Source organism: Heloderma suspectum, chromosome 2 (genome assembly GCF_057233095.1).
Source record: "Heloderma suspectum isolate Gila_16-S chromosome 2, 16-S_ref, whole genome shotgun sequence".
NCBI classification, from domain to species: Eukaryota; Metazoa; Chordata; class Lepidosauria; order Squamata; family Helodermatidae; genus Heloderma; species Heloderma suspectum.
The window spans coordinates 43,186,088-43,206,736 of NC_139459.1; the positions used below are offsets into that span (position 1 = coordinate 43,186,088).

The 20,649-nt window shown below is 44.7% G+C and overlaps 1 protein-coding gene across 1 annotated transcript in view; it reads right to left on the reverse strand.

Moving 5' to 3' along the window:
- ADAMTS6 (ADAM metallopeptidase with thrombospondin type 1 motif 6) overlaps window positions 1-20,649 on the reverse strand; it is a 246,125-nt gene that overhangs the window by 47,697 nt on the left and 177,779 nt on the right. Inside the window, exons 15-18 of the mRNA XM_084833322.1 lie at window positions 9,113-9,215; window positions 6,327-6,460; window positions 5,377-5,500; window positions 4,760-4,840 (exon numbers count right to left, since the gene is read on the reverse strand). Coding sequence (XP_084689448.1) covers window positions 4,760-4,840; window positions 5,377-5,500; window positions 6,327-6,460; window positions 9,113-9,215 — 442 coding nt within the window. The remainder of the gene's footprint in view (window positions 1-4,759; window positions 4,841-5,376; window positions 5,501-6,326; window positions 6,461-9,112; window positions 9,216-20,649) is intronic.

The window sequence follows — 20,649 nt, forward strand, 5'->3', positions numbered from 1 at the left end:
TTGAAATGTTTCTTGACCATTTTCATGTTCAGCCATTTGAGATCCAAAATGGCCCTGGTGTCCTGATTTTTCTTGGGCACCAAGAAAAAGATGGAGTAAACTCCACAGTGGATGTTTGGAACAGGTTCTATGGCTCTGATCAGTAGGAGATGATCTATAGATGTCAGGAAATTCTGATGTTTTAAAGGATCCCAAGATTGGGAAGACACCACAAACTTGTCTGTGGGTTGGGAAAACAGCTCCAGGGCATAGTCCTTGGTCACTGTCTCCGTCACTCAGAGGTTCGTTGTGGTATGTTTCCATGCCTGAGCGAAGTGAAGCAGGCGTCCCCTGATCTGGAAGCCACTCAGGGCTCCTCTGGCATCAGGCCAACTGGTATTTCTTTGGGTCTTTGCCTGATGAATGGGCTGAGGATCCAGCAGAGTTCCTTCTAGTGGATATTCCAGTGAAGTGCCTCCATCTGGATTTGGATTCCCCCATTGGGTGGCCTCTGGAGGAAAAGCTTGTTGTTCTGAAAGGAAAAAGACAGTTTGTTCCATCTGTCTTCCTTCTTTGCAGTAGGGAGGGCTTTCTTTTTGTCCTTGGTCTCAACCAACCCTTTCTTCAAGGGACCGCCAAACTGGTTGGCGCTGTGGAAGATGGAATTTGCCAGGCGGAAGTGAGAGCCTGGATTGACATCCCAGCTATGCAGCCAGATCTTTCTCCGGGCAAGGGCGTTGGTAGCCATGGCCCTGGCACTGAGTTACAGTCTGCTGAGTCTGCCAATAGTGATGCTGTATGAGCGATTTTCCTAAAGCGATCTTTTATTGGTTTTGGAGAAGAATCATTGACTGCTAGGTCTTCTGCCCACCTGAAGATGGTTCCCGAAAAGAAAGAATTGGTGGCAGAAGCTCTGAAGGCTGCTGCTGCTGCTTCAAAGTACTTATGTAAAGCTGCATCCACCTTCTTATCACACTGATCCCTAGGGCCAGTTTCCCCATCCACTGGGATAACCACCGAGGAAGAGAGGTCAGCCACAGGGCATGAACTACTGGAACTTTTAGAAGTTCCATAATCTTGCTTGGCAAGGTATAAAGTTTATTAACCAGCTTGGAGATGGGTTTTGTCTTGGCAGGATTGGCCCACTCTGATTTCCAGACTTTACAGAAAGAGCTGGGAAAGGGAACAGAGACAGGGGTGGCCAGTTCTTGGGGAAAGGCAGCCTTGTCCCCATCTTGGGCCTAATCTCTAGATGCCTCTTCAGGTTTGTAGGCTTCTCCTGTTGGCTGAAGTTTGCGGGAAGGCTTAGCTAGTAAAATGGGGAAAAGATCAGATTGAAAAAGTTTGCCTTAGCAGGCCTCGGACTCCACCTCCTCCTGTTCTGAAAGTTCACCAGTTTCCTTCTCACTAGCCTCAGAGGAAGAGCCAATCTGCAGCAAGGATCTCTTTGGCTTTGAACAAGAGGGCCTGACTGCATGCTTCCTGTTTTCCTTTACCCCTGTCACTTCCTGAAATGGAGGAGCAGAGTGAAGGGAGGGGACTTGCAGAGGCTGAGGAAGGAGACCCTTCTGAGGAGAGGCTGAGGAAGGAGACCCTTCTGAGGAGCAAGAGGGGCAAAACAAGGAACTGTCTCTACTTCTGTGGTCCTTACTGCATTGTGCTTGGACTGGCCCCTGGGTTTGCCTTCCTTTTTGCCCTTCTTACACTTTTTCTTTTTGTGGGTAGAGCGAAAAGAGGAATGAGAATGCTCCTGTGAAGCATTGCTCCCCTCACCATGGTTTGGCAAGGCCTGGTTAATCTGCTGTGTTACAAGGCCCTGGGACCCAGGAGGTAAACTGTGCTAAGGCACCTTCCCCAGAAAGGTCAGGCATATGGGGAACAGGAACAGCACTCACTGTTCCTTGCACTTGGCATGCATCCCTGTTTGTCACCAAGCCACTGGAGTCTTTGGTAGGCCCCTCTTTTAGGCCATTGAAGGCCTCCGAGATGCTGTAGGCCCTTTCTCTCACTCCTACCATTTTCAGTGGGGGGAAAAGATCTGCATGCCTTCCACTTTGTTTGAGGAAAGAAGGTGGAAGAGCTGTGAAGCACAGCTGACTGGTGGTTGCCAGAAAAAGTGCCATCTTAGGCCTCAGCTGGTACACTGGGTCCACCAGGGGAGGAGAGAGGCCTCCACAGTTTTTCCAGAGGTGGCGCGGCCTGATCTGCTGGCCGTTGATGCCGCCTGTCCCTCCTGGTCTCCGCTGGTACGCCAGAGTCGGAGAGGATGTTGCGTGGTCTGAGAAAGTGGCCCTATCCTAGTAGAAGTCCCCCCTTGTACTGAGCACCAGTCCCTGCTAGCACATGTTGGGTGGTGGGAGAGAGGGAGAAAGAAGAGAAAAAAGAAACAAAAGAGAAAGGACAAAACTCTAAGAAACACAATTAGAGCTGGGCTTTTAAGAGCTCCAGCTCAGCTCGACCATTTAGCTCAGGAGGCAGAGCCAGTCTGGGATGGTAGGGCACCTCCTCCCCCTGAAGAAGCAACTTTTGGCTCTGCCTTCAAGCTCCAGAGGGAGGCACCATCCCGAGGTTAGGGAATGCCTTCCGTGAGGCTTTGGAGAAGACCTTTGTGCTCGCCGTCATAGCGGATGAACAGACGGGGGGCCTATTGAAATGACTCAGTCCTTGACTTGTGAAAAGCCAGTGCCCGATGAATGTCAAGCGAGGTAGGAGAAGAAAAGAAGGCAAGAAGAATGGCATCCTGTTTAAGATGAAATTCCAACACCTTAGGTAGGAAGCTGATGAAGAACCACCTTGTATCCATGGACGGTGGGGTAAGGAGGATCAACACACAGAGTGCAGAGTTCACTGAAGTAGCAGGCTGACGTAATGGCAACCAAGAATGCGTCTTTCAGGACAAGAGGTAGAGATCAACTTTTGCAAGTGGCTCAAAAGGCTTAGTTGATAGAGCCTGCAGAACAACAGAGACGCTCCAAGTTGGTACCATCCATTGGACTAGAGGAGCAAGGTTCTGGATCCCTCGGAGAAACTGCTTCACCATGGGATGTGAGAAGATGGGGAACACTTCAACAGGAAGGTGAGAAGCAGAAACTGCGATGAGGTACACATGGAGAGAAGATAGTTTTAAACCTTTGTCAAAAATTGACAGAAGAAAACGAAGAACTTGGTGCAAGGAGCACCTAACTGAATCAAACCCTTCAGTCATGGCGAAGGGGGAAAAAGCAGCCTATTTACTATGGCAGCCTCATGGATGGCTTATAAGCAACATTGAGAATATGGTGGATTGGGGCAGGGACAGATTTATGGGTACCGATCCCCAGATTCTCCGCACAGTCATGTGGAGTGTCCGAACGTCTGGGTGACAGATTCTGCCTTGCTCCTGGTGAGGAGGTGCAGAACCACTGGGAGCCAAAATATTCACTCTTTGCTAGGTGGAGAAGGGGCACGAACCAAGGCTATTGCGACCACCACAAGGTTATGAGAATGTACTCTGTGCTGTCCACTCTGACCTTCATCAGGACCCTGGTGAAGAGGGAAAAGGGAGGGAAGATGTAAAACAGCACTCTCATCCAGGTGAACATAAAGGCATCCCCCTTCAATTCCAGATCGTGCCCTGCTCTGTTACAAAAGACTAGGCAAACAGCATTCTCCCAGCAAAGAGATTAACCTCCGGTGAGCCCCAATGGCGAAATAGGTCAGCCAGGATTCCCTGATCCAGCTCCCACTTGTGGGAGGTTAGCAATGTCTGGCAGTGTCCAACTTGGACTGAAGCGAGAGCTTGACTATGAGGCAAGGCAGGCCCTGACACAGCAAACATACTCTTGGAGGAGCTGGTTGAAGCCTGAGCCATAGGCTTTTTCGGCACCTCCACCACCTTGGGTGCCTTTCTCCATAAGACAATGCGAAGGTGGTTAGAACAATTACACCAGGCTTGCTTCATAAAGGCTTGGAAGTGGGCACAGGCATCCACTTCATTCCCTTTGCCAAGGCAGAAAAGGCACAAGGAATGGCCATCTGTGGGTGGTAGCTTGCTGCCACAATGGACACACTTTTGGAACAGACCCCAGAGGGCCATACACCCACAGGGTGATCGCAGGATCATGAAGAAAACACAATAAAACAAAGCAACAGATAGAAAATATGACTGAAGAATAAATAAAATCTCAGCAGTTTGCTAGAACAATCACTGAATGCAGAGAAGTTCCCAAACAAGGCTACCACAATCGCGGTCAAAAGAGAACTCCGGGAACAGGCAGAAAGCTACTAGGGACCTGTGTGCTGGGTCAAAAAGGGAGGGTTCCTGCCAAAATTCCTCAGCTACAGAAGTTCCCTGAAATGGGACTCCACGCAGGCTCAGAGCTCATATGTACAACGCACAGAGACCACAAAGAAGAATGTATTTTGTATGAATCTGCTCAACAGGCCTCTGAAAGTAAGAAACCAACAAAAAACTCCCCAAACCCTACTAGCACTACTAGCTCTCAATTCTAAAAAACTGACAGAATATTCCAGAGAAATCTTTCCCTCATGCTGTGTACAGTGAAGGGGTACACAGGTTAAAGACCTTCAAAAGAAACAGGAGTCTCAATCAAGCTCCCACAGCTGTTATTTAAAATAAAAGAGATAGACGCATTAAATGCAATCATGCATTTAATGTCACCATCCAGTTTGGCCCTAATTCTATGAAACTCTACACAGTCTGCCATGTACCTTACTTTTGTTATTTGAATCCAGCAACCCTTATCAAGTTTTCACATTTAGCATAAGAGCATCCTCTTACCAATGTAGTTCTTTGACACTGCCACTTCTTTTATTTCAATGTGAACAGAACCTTTTGGAATCTGAACCACTTCCATGTAGCCTACAAGGCAAAGGTGAACCTTATTTTATTGTTAATAGCTATACTTAAACCTTGCAAATTTTCTAGGAGTTAAAATAAAAAATTGAAAGGATTCAAAAAGCCTTATTGTTATGACAAAAGGCCTTATGACAATAAAGACACGGAGGATTTAAAAGGAACAAAAAGTCGCACTTCAACCCCAGAATTTTTAAATACGAAACAATAATAATAAAAACTACACTTGCTTCCATTATGTGAAGGATTGCCTTATCAAGGTACAGTATTTTGTGGGGGACGATAGAAGGAAGGAGAATAATGCAGTGCTGGATGAAAAGCAGGCCACTACTTTAACATTAACCAGCACCAGAAACAGTTTGGCAACAAATGGGAAGGGCACAAACATAGTATTAGAAGTCTAGTGATGCCCAGCCCAAGTGCTGGGTAGAATGCAATCAAGGAGAATGACATCAGCAGAGTCAGTGCTGCCTTAACTACTCTGCAGGGGGTAGGTAATCTCACACACTCAACAAAACTGTGTCTTATGCCTTCACACATACCTCCTCTGGGCAATGTGTCATTGAAAAAACCTTCAATAGCTTCACATGTACTCCCATCTCCTCCACATACCCGACACCTGTCTTCTTTAGCATCAGATCCCAAAATATTGTCACACCCAACATGCTGAAAAAAGGCACAATCAGAATATGTAAACAATAAAGGAGTTTCTTCTGTCCGCAGTTGAAAATACATGCTGTTTTTTTTTAAAGAACACTACAGTCAAATTAATGGCATTCTTAATTTTTTCAAAAAAAGAATTGTTGTGGAATCTCACTTGCCTTCTATTTATTTTCTATTTTATGGTGATGATGATAATAACAAGCCAAAAATAAATAACACTTGAGCTATTATTTCCCTACATTCCATTCTTAAACATTTGTACTGCATATCTTTGCAGTGCATAGGACATTACCCTTTATGTCACAGCATCATGTTACATTTTGGGACAGAGCAGGGTATACCTGATATTATGCCCCAGCCTAAGTGCTTGGATGCCCATCCATTTTAGATTCAGACTATTAAATTTCAATAATCAGAAAAATCCCCAAATAGTGGTTAAAATATTTTCTTTTCTTTTTTTTACATAAGATCCAAACCTTATGTACTTGGAAGTGTGATTTAAAAAAAAGAAAAGAGGTTACACCTAGGACGTAATTCAGAGGCATTTGTACGCAGCATTCCCCAAAAAATTTAGAATGTTCCACCATCAGCAACTCCACTACTTAACACCCTAAGTTTAGAAAAGAAGATTACTGAGATTGGCACAAGTACTGCTACTATGGAAACTGCTCTCCCCTCCCCACCCAAAGAAACAGAGAAAAGAAAAGGAAAAAGTACAAAGGGTAGTTTCTTATTGGCAGTTCTTGCACTAGAGGAAGCTGTTGATAGGGAAATGTTTTAAAATTACTTCCATGTACAGTTACTGCTAAATATATAAGAAGTATGGCACCTTGCATTCTCCATTGATACAAATATCCAGTGAATCTGCATTGCACTGTGTTCCATCTATTACTGCAGGGGCCCGTTCAGTATAAAAGTTGTAACCTTCTGCTAAGCAGTTTAATGCACATGGCTTAACCCCACCTAGACAAATAAAAACATTTTTAAAATACAGAATTCCTGAATTTGAAATATCAACAACATAAAGCCTAACATGAATCCCATTTCCCCAAAATAGATACATATATTTATACTTGTACTTTCACAGCTCAAAGGTTGAGTGTCATCAAACCCCCAATAATCCTGCATTCCAATCCTTGTCCTATGACTTCTTCACATGTGCAATTTCCTCTTAAACCTCCTAATGCACCTTCTCTTGATAAGCTGCTTTGATGGGCAGACTTGGACAGTGGTCCCCAACCTTTTTCGGTATGGGGGCTTGTCCATTCACAAAACGGCTTCCATGGTAGGCATAGACAGTCGTTTCCCAGATAGCAAATTGATGAGGCAAAAAGAAAAGTAACTTGCCCAAGAACATGGGGCAGTATCCAATACTGCCACCATACTTCTTGTTCCAGTTTGCTCACAGGACCTACCAAAGGCGCAACAGGAACTAACACTTTCAAAAGGAAACCTGGAAACGCTTGTTTCTGGAATGGGACAGATCAGCAGAGCTCCCTTTTGTGAGCTCCGCTGACCTGCACCATTCTGTAAACAAGCATTTTGGGAACCACTAGGTTCCCACTGCGCTACTGGTAGGTTCTGCTAGCATGCAAGCAGTAATAGAAACTGCCCCAAAGAACACAGAAGTGAGACCTCTACAGTTTTCTGTTCCAACACCCGTTTCACAGAAGGAAAACTGATGAGGCTCAGAGACAAGTAACTTCATCAAAAACCTTAGTACAAGGCAGAGGTGGAGTCTGAGCCGCAAATGCCAAATCATATATTTGCCCCCACAAAGCGAAACAAAATTTCCATTTCACAAATGGAACAAAACACTCACCCACAATCTCCTCAGTAAAACCACCTGTGTGCACCCCCCCCACACACAAACCAGGTTAAACACACACCACAACAGAACAAATAAACCAGCAAACATGCACACCAGAACAAAAAGCAAAACAAAAGGAGAAAAAAGGCAAAATACACACACAAATACAGCACAGGCGAAACATCCTCCCTTGTTCCCTACTATCCCCTCTTGCTTCCCAGGACAGTCCCCCCCCCCACATAGCTCCCCATGATGATCCCCCACCCCTTAGCTGTCCAGGATGCTCCCCATCCTCAACTTACCTTTTTTGTTTTTCTGGGTGGCCAGGTGCACTTCAAAATGAAGTGCTGGGCTACAGCCCTCCACCATTTTCATTTTCTAAGAATGCCTCTGGGGGCCATGTGGGGCCCAAAGGCATTCATGGAAATAAAGATGACACTTGAGGCCAGTGTGTCGCTTTGCAGTACCCCAGCATCCAAGTTAAAACATTTTTTTAAAAAAATTGGGAGTAACAGTGAGTCTGAGACGCACCATGTTGGGGACCCCAGGACTAGGCAGATGTTAGGGGGGATTTTGAAGATGTTACAATTGGTATTCTAACAGCAATGAGAAAATGTTCTACAGTTTTACGTATTGCCTGCGTAACATTGGCTTTTGGAACCTTGTGGGTGTAAATTGGTCCAATAGTTCTGGAGTCCTTTAATAAAGATAGACAGAGGACATTTACTGATTATAAGTAAATTAGTTATAATTTCTTCCAGGATGATTCTTATTCTGCTTTCTGTAAATGTTTTCTCAAATTGCTGCAAAACTAAACAACCTAAAGATCAAAGTTCCTTAACTGTAAATTCAGCTTCAGAGCTATACATTTAATGATGTTGAAAAATCAGCATGGGCAGTGCTGGAGATTGTGTCCAAAGCTTGTTTCTAGGCTTAGGAATTTTAGCCATTCCTGTTACGTAGTAATTAATACTTCCTGCTTTTCTTTACCTAAGTGGATATCACCTTTCTTTTTGTTTTGTTTTTTAAATTCCACTTCATACTCTTCTCAAAAATAGTTTGCCATACACAGTATGATAAACTTTTATTTTTGTCTGTCTTAACATGAATCCTGCATCTACAAATAAAATAAACTATTGCCTATGATCCAGACCTAACAACGTTGGGTATGATCCAGACCTTTCGCACAGGAGAACAAACCACTGGTACACACCTGAACAATGGTCCATCAACAGTCTCAAAACCAATAGGGACATACAAACTAGGCTGGATGTCACTTCATTATGGATGCACTAGGCTTCATCCCAGGGGCTGGTAGGAGACTGGGTAGACCAGTACATAGTGGCCATTCTGGGTGCAGAATCCATACAAGAGTATGGATGCAGGATAGTCCAGTGCTGCTGATTTACCCAGCATATTTGATGTAGCCATGCCCCTAGTCAGTGCTGCAACATACCCTGGCATAGGATGGTCCCTCAGCACAGCCTACCCAGACAGGGCCTCCCTTCTAACATACTCAGCTACAGACTGACTCTGGCTAGACCCTCCATACACTTCAAGCTGGAATAACATGCCTGCAAGAACTTGGCCAGCCCTGTGGGGAGACCTGATTGTCACATCATAACTTGTTGTTCAGATACAGGTCTAAGATGGTACAATGGGCTATGCAGGGAGGGCTTGGATATGGACACCAGCAGCAGTGTATAGCCCATCTCCAAGGTCCACTTGAAAGAACTCCTTACCCTGTATTCTACATGAGGGACCTATTGCTGGATCATACTCAGGATTACCAAAACACATATTACCTCCTGTATATGGTTTCCAGTTGTAGTATTTTCCTCGGAAAGGCATATTGTCAAAGTCTGCACATTGTTTTTCACGGAAATCACGGGCTCCAAGAGGACATGGCTAGTAAAAATTAAAAGCAAAAGTTAATGTATGCTAACGATGAAGATTAAAGGCACATGTAGGCATCTTAATGATTATATTTTAAATCACAGGGGAGTTTTTTTGGGTGGGGTGGGGTGGGGTGGGGTGGGGTTTGGAGCTTCCATAAGCACATTGAAGGAACGGCAAAAGACCATTGAATTACACAATAAACGTAGTTGTAAATAACATTGTCATAAAATACACTATTTTACCTACACTGTTTTTACATACAGTGTAAATGTCTTCCTTTATTTAATAATAAAGATTTGTCCTTATTAGCATAAAAGCTATCTTGCTTACATTCTGCATCGTGCTTAAGAATTTTCCGCTATGAATTTTCAGGAAAGCCTTAGGCAAGTAACTTGTGTTTTGACTGTGGTTTCAATTGTAAGACATGACATTTTCCCTGTGGTTTTTCTATGGCCAAGACGGGAGGGATGATGCTAAATATGTGTGGGTGAATGAGTAAGGGGGAACTATAAGACCTCCAGGATCTACAAAGCATTTTTGTGTGTGTGCTTCTGTTTGGGAGACTCATACACTGCTGAAATGTGCAAGCCTTTCCAGTCATTTGGAGAAAGAATACTTCTCTGGGTCAAGGCTCTGAAAATCACTCATCTAGCAGTAGCACTGTGATCAGTTTTTACATGGTTAAGTTTTATTATTACTTATTTAAAATATTTTTATAATGCCTTTCGAGTTAAAGCCTCCTAAAGATGCTGAACAAGATAAAATTATAAAACAATAAAATATAAATACAATTAAGTAAAGAAGCAGCATAAACATTTCTTTAAAAAAAACAACAGTAAAGATCAGCATCCATTCATTTAAAAGCAGACTGGAACATCCAAGGGCCCGTCTGCATCAGAAGTTTTCTCCAATACTGCTGTGGCTTAACATTGTTAGGAACATCACCACTCCACAGCCACCCCGGAGTTTACCTGTGGGGAAGCCACATTTTTGCAGAGTACTTTTACTCTGTTGTTTTTTCTTTGATTCAGCTCCCCTCCGGTTCAGCTGCTGTGTGCCCATCCCTCTGTTTTAAATTCAGTATGATGGGGGCATTCCTAGGGGCGTGTCTTTCACCTGGCCATGCCCTCTGTAACCTAGATAACTAAAGTAACTTGCCTGCCTTTCCAGCACATCAAAGCCCTAGAGTGCCCTTTCAAGCCTTCAGAATCGCCCTGCATTCCCATTTCCCCACTGGGAATAATTAGCCTCTGTGACGATGTACTTCTCTGATGTTTGTGTTACTTTGCTTCTTCAGTGTTGTGTTAAATTGCTTCCCTGATGTTGTGTAAGGTTGCTTCTCTGATGTATAAGAGCTTTATTGAGGTGGTGATCTAGCAAGGTCTCAGGATCATGGGAGCCTGTAATTGCAAGCAAGGAGAAAGTGTCCAGAGAAAATGCAGCGGGAACAATAACTCTGCGACAGTTTGTTGGAATGGGGCAAATTTGGGGTGGTGGTCTGCTCTCATAGGGAGCCTTCAGATGCTGTACTGGATAATGGGGTTGTTTCTAAAGGATTATGAATTAGTTACTCTCCATTTATAATAATGTAGTAGCAGGGACGAGCCTGGACATGGACCAGGAAACAAGCCTCTCTCATTGGCTGAGCAGCCCCTGCCCAGTTGATGACATTCAGTTCTACTCCCCCTACCCAACCTGGAAGTATAGTCCTTTCAAGAGCTGTGTGACCTGGGAAAACTGGATTTTAAAGGTACGGTACACTTGGCTTTTCTTGCTTTGTGTGTCCCTGACAGACCAAAGCTGATTCCATGAAAATCTGGATAATACTCCAATGAGCTTCTCATTGCATTGTCGTGAAGATCCTGTCCAGGGTTTTAAGGCCCTTTAAAAAAGTCAAGGAGGTCCAGCTCCCACGATAAGTATTCCATGAGGATAGGGCCACCATAGAAAAGTCCGTAGTTTTTGTTCCCAACAAGCTTTGGCAGGCATGTGAGTAGGGCTTTCCAGGTCAATCTTAGGGCCTAGGTAGGTTTATTTATTTATTTATTAAATTTATTAATCACCCATCTGACTGGTAACCCAGCCACTCTGGGCGATGTACAACCCACCATAAAAAAATTTAAAACAATAAAATTTTACCATAATTTTTTTTTTTTTAAATACCCTAACCCACCCCAAATGCCTGCCTGAACAACCACGTTTTTAATGCACGACGGAAGCTCATTAAAGAGGGGGCATGACGGAGTTCCCTAGGGAGGGAGTTCCACAGAGTGGGGGCCACCACAGAGAAGGCCCTCTCCCTCGTCCCCACCAGTCTAGCTGTCCTGGCTGATGGGACAGAGAGAAGGCCATCTGAGGCTGATCTTGTTAAGCGGCCTGTCTGGTGTTGCTGGAGGCGCTCCTTAAGATAGGCTGGGCCGGAACCATATAGGGTTTTAAAGGTCAAAACCAACACCTTGAATTTGGCCCGGAAAACAACTGGTAACCAGTGCAACTCCTTCAGCACTGGAGTGATGTGATCTCGCCGGCGGCTGCCTTTAATCAGGCGAGCCGCCGCGTTCTGTACCAGCTGCAGCTTCCGAACCGTCTTCAAGGGTAACCCCACGTAGAGCACATTACAGTAGTCTAAATGAGAGGAGACCAGGGCATGTACTACCGATGGGAGCAGATGGTCGGGAAGGAAGGGGCGCAGCCGCCGTATCAGATGGAGTTGATACAGCGCTGTCCGGCTCACAGCTGACATCTGAGCCTCCATGGACAGCTGGGAGTCCAAAATGACCCCCAGGCTGCGGTCCTGGTCTTTCAAGGGTAGCTGTACCCCATTCAACACCAGGTCAACATCCCCCAGCCTCCTCTTTTCTCCCACCAAAAGTACCTCGGTCTTGTCAGGGTTCAGCTTCAGCCTATTCCTCCCCATCCAGCCACTCACCGTCTCCAGACATTTGGACAGGGATTCTACGGCCAACCTTGGTGAAGATTTGAATGAGAGGTAGAGCTGCGTGTCATCCGCATATTGATGACACTGCACCCCAAACCTCCTGATGATAGCCCCCAGTGGCTTCACATAGATGTTAAATAGCATCGGGGAGAGGATGGAACCCTGTGGCACCCCACAAGTAAGTGGCCACGGGTCCGAAACCTCCTCTCCCAGTGCTACCCTCTGGTACCTGCCAGAGAGGAAGGACCGGAACCACCGCAATACAGTGTCTCCAATGCCCAACCCCTCCAGGCGGTCCAGGAGGATACCGTGGTCAACGGTATCAAAAGCCGCTGAGAGGTCGAGGAGAACAAGGAAGGAGCATTCACCCCTATCCAGAGCCCTCCTCATATCATCCACCAAGGCGACCAAGGCCATTTCTGTCCCATGCCCAGGCCTGAAGCCCGACTGAAATGGGTCTAGATAATCAGTTTCTTCCAAGTGTGCCTTCAACTGCACCGCCACCACCCGCTCAATCACCTTGCCCAAAAATGGCAGATTTGAGACTGGGCGAAAGTTGTTCAGAACTTGAGGATCCAAGAAGGGCTTCTTTAAGAGTGGTCTTATCACTGCCTCCTTGAGGGCTGATGGCATCACTCCCTCCTCAAGGGAGGCGTTCACCACCGCCTTGATCCCCTCACCCAGTCTCTCTCTGCAGCTCATAATGAGCCAAGATGGGCAAGGATCAAGTAAGCTGGTGGTCGGCCTTACAGATGAAAGCACCTTGTCCACTTCATCAGGAGGAAGAAGCTGGAACCGATCCCACAAAACCGGTTTGCCACAGGCCGCCTCTTGCTCACTAACTGTATCCACAGTGTGCAGAGTAACACACCTAATCTGATCAATTTTATCTGCAAAGTGCCTTGCCAAAGCCTCACAGGAGGCCTTAGAATGCTCCAGTGGTTCCGGAGCCACAGGACCGACCAGGCTCCGGACCACTTGGAACAGCCTCCTGGGGCAGCACTCTGCAGACGCGATGGAGGCAGCATAATATTCCTTTTTTGCTGCCTTCACCGCCACGTGATAGGCTGAAGATATAGCTCTAGCCCGTGTCTGATAGTCTTTGGAGCGAGACTTCCGCCACCGGCGCTCTAGCCGTCTCACCTCCTGTTTCAGAGCTCGTAACCACGGATTGAACCATGGTGCAGTCCGAGCCCTGTTCAGGGGGAGAGGGCGTTTCGGAGCCACCTGATCTAATGCCCCAGTGATTGCGGCATTCCTGCCACCCACCAGGGTCTCGACCGAGTGGCCGTTGGCATGCCCCAGAGAATCCCCAAGCGCGTTCAGGAATCCATTTGGATCCATAAGACGCCTGGGGCGGACCATTTTAATGGGTCCTCCACCCCTGCGGAGGGGTTGTGGAACCGAGAAGTCCAACATCACCAGATAGTGATCTGACCATGACAAGGGGGTGGTGGATATACCCCCGACTTCCAGATCACTCCCCGCTTCTCCAGAAACAAACACAAGGTCTAGCGCATGACCGGCTACATGGGTGGGCCCAGTTAGAATATGGTGCAGCTCCCAGGAGGCCATGGTCTCCATGAAGTCCCAAGGTGCTCCTGTGAGGATGGCCTCCAAATGTACGTTGAAGTCCCCCAACACCAATAAGTTACACGCACATCAGAGACCACCTCAAGCACCTCGGCCAGGGAGTCAGTCGTGCAGCGGGGTGGACGGTACACGGGCAGAATCCCCAGACTGCCCTTCGGGCCCAACCTCCAGTACATGCACTCACCAACCTTGGTCTCCCAGAGAGGGGGTCTGGTGAAGACCAAGGACTCTCGGTAGATAACAGCCACTCCCCCTCCCCGATCCCCAGCCCTCGGCTGCTGTGCATACAAAAATCCAGCTGGACACATGGCTGCAAGGGTTGGAGCAGCAGCCTCGGCCAGCCAGGTCTCCGTAATACATGCCAGGTCTGCACCCTCATCCAGGATCATGTCATGGATGAGGGAGGTTTTCTGGGTAACAGACCTGGCATTGCAGAGCAGCAAACGAAGGCCAGAAGATGGGGTCACGCCTCCCCCAGCCATCCTTTGGCTCTGGACAGGCCCGGAGCAGGGGACAGATACTACACATCTCTCCCTTGTTCCCCTTACCTGGCATGGCCTGCCCCTAGCGCTCCGCCAGCGCCTGCCGCCCAGCCTCGGTATGTTCTGGCCCCCAACACTGCCTCCATCAGGTGGACACATGCCCCTTCGCTCCCGCCTATCAGGCAGGCTACCCACCCCTAAAAACACAACAAAATCCCCCCCAACAAAATAAAACAAACAAACAAAACAATTAAAATCCCCTTAAAAATGCCAGGCAGGAGTCCAAAGGAAAGGCCTGGTGGCGGTGGTGGCAGCGGCGGTGGCAGCAGGCCCAGCAGCAGCAAGCACGCCTCTTCCCCAGTGGTGGTGGTGGTGGCTTCTCCTGCAGGCCCTGGCTCTCCCAGGCCACCTCAGCCAGCCAGCTTATGTAGCCCCTCCAGGGAGGGGCAGGTGGAGCAGCACAGCTGGCTCGGTACCTGGGGGCCTGGTCCTGCAGGTTCATCCAGGTGCAGGTGGTCCTTCAAATAACCTGGACCCAACAGTTTGGGGTTTTAAAGATGATCACCAGCACTTTAAATTGAACCCAGAAATGCACTGGCAAACACTGCAGCTGATATAGAATTGGTGATATATCCTCTGACCCACAAACAACTGGATGGCTGCATTCTGCACCAGCTGAAGCTTATGAACCATCTTTAATGCAACACCACATAGAGTAGTTTAGTCTGGATGTAACTACAGTATGAATGGCTGGAGCAAGGTCCACTTCCTCCAGATAGGAATGCAGCTGGTGAATCAGCCAAAGCTGATAAAAAGTACTCCTAGTAACCAAAGCCACCTGCACTTCCATAGGTAGTGCTGAGTCCAGGAGATCCACCAAATTGTATACTTGGTCCTTCAGGGAGAGTACAAGCCCATCCAACATTGGTCTCATCTGGATTAAGCCTCAGCTTGTTTGCCCTCATTCATCCCAAAACTACCTTGAGACTCCTGTTCAGGTTTCCACAGCCTTCCTGGGACTAGTTGAAGGAAAGGAGAGGTAGATCTGTATGTCCACCTCCCTATATGGCAGTAAGCTCCAGTGAATATGGTGGGATTTCCAAGTAGAAATGCAGAGGATTTCACTGTAATTCCGCTTGTGGGAAGGAAGGAAATTTTGGAAATTTGCTGCTTAATCAGGGCCACTGAAACTGCAATCCTGTGAGCATTTACCTGGGACTAAGCCAATTTGAAAATGAGAATTATTTCTGATTAGATATGTATAGTGCTACAAAGCTTATAAACACAAAAAAACTATTCAACCTAAACACAGTATGAGAGATATCTAGTGAAAATGGTAGTTTCTAACTATTTTTATTTCCAGGTATTATAGATTAGGTTTATTCTGATACCCTCATTTTTAACATTAGCAAACATGTTATCCATAAGAAGGCCAAATAGTGTCTTTGATGAAGTCTTTGATGAAGTCTTTGATGAAGAATGTGTCTACTAGGAGTTGTCTACACTGATTCCAAAGGATGAAAGGGGTCAAAGGAAAGGGAAAGAAAAGTAGTTAGTCTTTGAAGTAAAAATTCAACCAAGAGGATTTTTGTTTATGAATAATAAGAATTTTAGGGAGGAATACTTTTTTAAATTACAAAAGAAATGGTGAATGCTGACACAAGACAAATCCTAAAGAAATCAGTGGGTGTAAGCAACATATTTTTCATGCAAATAATGACAAGAACACAACACTTGTAGCCTTTTAACATACACATTAATCAAATGTTTCTCCATTCAAATAAATGACTTTTGCTTCAATGAGTATGGAGTAATTAGATCCTTTATAAATCCTGAAAATGAGTCTGTCTCAGCAACTCTGTGTTTCATTAAATACAAATTAATAACTTTACCAACAATTGCTACAGTTTTCAATCATCATTAATCAGCAAGTTACAGCATCATTAAATTGCTAAATGTCAGAACATTTTTACATCCTCTTCATGACATTACATATATTCAAACACGTGTGCATATTAAAACTGAAAACTAGACAAAGCACTTTAACAAAGATAACTATTAATATATTTTAATAAGGTAAAATATTAATTACATTAAGATCTAAAATAAGTTCTCGGTTCGCATACTGCTGAAGCCTAGCTTGTAGGATTTTGAGCATCACCTTGCTGGCATGTGAAATGAGCGCAATTATCAACAACCTCCGATATGCAGACGATACCACCCTAACGGCAGAAAGTGAAGAAGATCTAAAGAGCCTCTTGTTGAGGGTGAAAGAGGAGAGTGCAAAAGCTGGTTTGAAACTCAACATTAAAAAAACTAAGATCATGGCATCTGGCCCCATCACTTCCTGGCATATGGAAGGGGCAGAAATGGAAGCTGTGACAGATTTTATTTTCTTGGGCTCCAAGATCACCGCAGACGGTGACTGTAGCCATGAAATTAAAAGACGCTTGCTCCTTGGGAGGAAAGCTATGGCAAACCTAGACAGCATAGTAAGAAGCAGAGACATCACCTTGCCGACAAAGGTCCATCTAATCAAAGCTTTGGTTTTCCCAGTAGTAATGTATGTCTGTGAGAGCTGGACTATACGGAAGGCTGAGCGCCGAAGAATTGATGCTTTCGAACTGTGGTGCTGGAGAAGACTCTTACGAGTCCCCTGGACTGCAAGGAGGTCAAATCAGTCCATCCTAAAGGAAATCAACCCTGAGTGCTCATTGGAAGGACAGATACTGAAGCTGAAATATTTTGGTCACCTAATGTGAAGAGAAGACTCTCTGGAAAAGACCCTGATGCTGGGAAAGACTGAAGGCAAAAGGAGAAGGGGACGGCAGAGGATGAGATGGCTAGATAGCATCACCGATCCAATGAATATGAACTTGAGCACGCTCTGGGAGAGAGCGCAGGACAGGAAGGCCTGGCGTGCTATGGTCCATGGGGTCACGAAGAGTCGGACACGACTGAACGACTGAACAACAACAACTAAAATAAGTGTTCGTTAAGAAGATGGCTTGTCTACTCTCATACTTCTCGCAGTAATAGTAAATGTTATAGGGCTGAAAGTTGCTTTATAAATGTTTCTATAAATAAAAAATAAATAACATGGAATAAAATATTGCCATTGCATCACTTTCTATAGCTTGTATTCATAAGTTAAGAATGGGGACACAAACCTCAGGAGATGACAGTCAATAAGCATCAATAAAATACAGTGGAGTACACACAAACTCTATGATTCCTCTCACAAAATAAATTGACTTCCAACTGATTAGCTTTCTGTATCTTAGTGTATTTATGAAAGGGCACACTGGATAAAAATGATCACATAATTTTTTTTGGCCGTAATTTAAGCAATATTATTTGTAGGTGAACTTTACTCCAATATTTCTGTCAGGCTGCAGTGAGGGGCAAAGTAGGAAAGAATGGCCACCATCACCTCAACTGTCATCCAGCAGCCGTTTCATCAGGCTGAAGCAGGAGTAGAAAGGAAAACAGAACCACCAATATGCCATGTACAATATTGTGACAGCCAAGCTGATGAAAACTACTTTGAATCTGTCCTTGAAGGAGATAATGCTGACAATGACTTTTATGATTCGTTAAAATGTTTGAGAAAACTTTGTACTTCAGCTTTGCTGTTTTGTGAATGCAAGTATTCGGCTTCGATACAGAATACAGAATACAGAGAGCTTCGGCTATTGGGCGGTATAGAAATGAAATTAAATAAATAAATAAACAAATAAGTATGATATCAACATACTGACATAATATTTAATTAATTGATTGCTTAATTAATTAATATTCTGACTTTATGCCAAAGAATGGTGTTCATGGCAGCTAGCAAGAAAATACAGATTAAAACCAAAAATTTTAGTTAAAACAATGTATTTGCATAAAAACAAATACATTAAAAACACTATTAAAAGCACAACAATAAAAGAAATAAGCAGCATCAACCAATTAAAAAAACCCTTCAGCAACAGACCAGCTAATATGCCAAAGGCCTGCCTGAATAAAAACATATTTGCCTGCCAGTGGAAGAACAAGAACGAGGGGGCCAGCCTAGCCTCCTTTGGCAGGGGGTTCCAGAGCCTGGGAGCAGCCACTGAGAAGACTGTCTCTCATGTCCCCACCAAATGTGCCTCTGATGGCAATGATTCCAAGAGGAGGACCTCCCCTGAGGATCTTAAAACCCAGGGACGCCCAAATGGGAGATGGTGGTCTTTTAGGTAGCCTGGTCTCAAGCCGTACAGGGCTTTATAGGTCATAATCAGTACTTTGAATTGTGCCCAGAAACAAACCAGTAGCCAGTGAAGCTGCACAATACAAAGTATTGTTCTGGAATCAAGTTCTCTTTCATTTCAGCTCCCTGATTTTTATTTCATCTATAATGCATTGCATCGGTCAACTTGTTTTATCACTTTGTGCTCACATTTGAGTATTAAGTATTTCAGGCTTTTTTTAAATACAAGGTGTGTTTTTTCAGTAAAAACTATTCATTACCAATGAGCATCATGGCTAATAATTTTACTAGGATCACAGACTATTAAAAAATACTACCTAGTTGAATCCTTCATGATGGTACCGACAACCCAATTTAAAGACCCTTGTATTTGGGAGGAACCATGCTGGTAGATGAAGAATGGGCGGGGGTTATACCAGGAATGTTACCTCAATAGAGAGCTCTTCTCCCCCCTGCTTTTTTAATACAGATTTTTATTGAATTTCAGTAATATTAACAAAGCAAAATAAAACTAAACTAAACTAAAATAGAAACTAAAATAAAAAAAAATCCATCAGGATTACATCTTCTTACCATACAGTTATGTCTTAATGGATGTCACAGGTGATTCTTGTCAGTGCTACTAGATACTTTATCAGACGGACTCAGGATTATTCTTCATCTATTTTCTTCCTTATAAAAGCCATAGGGTTTTATAGTGCATAGGAATCAAATATGGATGTTCTGTTCTGTTCATATATGTGATAAAGTCAAACCATATTGCATGGAATGAATCGTGTTTGCTTTGACCCCTGGCCACCTTCAACATGTGTGATATTTTTTCCATTATGGCAATTTGCCAGACCATGGCATACCAATAATCTAATCCCTGGAAGCTGAATACCTTCAAAAACCCAGCTATCGGGGATCTGGCAGCTACAAGTAAATGAGTAATCAGCTCCTTGTTGTTTAAATCACTGGCCTCCCCTATAAACAAATTTAATACCTCTAGACTTGGCATATGTGGGATATTTTGGGTTGTAATATGGCCAATCTCTGCTGCCACTGCCCACCAGAATGGTTGGACTTCTGCACAATCCCACCACATGTGCCGGTACGTTCCTTACTCCTGGCACCCTCTGCAACTCTGAAGAGAAGTTGAGTATGTCATAAGTGAGAGATGCCTTGGAGTCAAATACCATCCATGGACTATTTTCAGTGACATCTCTCTAGTTCGAGCTGATATTGATTTATATGGTGGCTTATCCCATAATTGTTGCCCGTCATAGTCATCTACTTTAAAGTTCCAGTTTGTTTCCCACCAAGTTTTTTGTGGAGTGGTTAAATCAAATGTGAAATGCAGGAACTGTTTTGTATGTTACACAAATAAATCCCTGGGTCTCTCCCGAGTTCCCTACCATTAAATTTTCAAACATAGTTAGGCTTCTAGTGGCCTCGTTTTTCACCATAGGGGAACTCAAAAAAGACTGGAGTTGGCAACTCAAAAGCCGGGGCAATGTTATTTGCCCAACTTTTCTTTTAAAGCCTCCATTTTTATTGGTTGACCCTCCTCATAAAATTGGTACAGCCAATGGAGCCCTCCTTCTTTCCATTCAGCAAAATTATGTGTCCTGGCCTTGTTACGGAAATTACGGTGACTTTCCACTGGGAGTAGTGGGGACATCCCCGGGGACAATTTTGCTGCCCGCTTTGTCCAGCTCCGGCAAGTGGTTTGTGTAAACCTATTTCAACTAGGCGTCTAAGGTTAGTTTTATTTTTTAGCAATAGGTGATCGCTTAACGATAGAGAGCCTTTCTATATGAGGCTTTTATTGTGTGCTCATGATTCCTCACTCATGGTAGTCTGTGGGTCCTTTACATGACATTGTCATCATTCAGGGCCTCTGCTGTGCTTTGCAACCATTATCACGTTTTTTTTCCTAACAAGGTAAGTCTAGTATTTTTTCTGAATGGTGTTATAGAAAACTAGTGTAATTGCACAATTCCGCTATACCACAGTACCACCTAGTGGATTGCATAATGGATTATTTAGAAAGGAAGAGAACCCCCCCCCCCCCAGCACGTGTAAGGGAACCAAGCTTAATCCTGCAAAGAATCTGGAAGAAGAAGCCTCGGTAAAGATGCGGGTTAAAAGCCTTGTGTAGAAAAGCCCTCAGAGATCAATCAAGCATTGATCAGTGTCAGATAACAG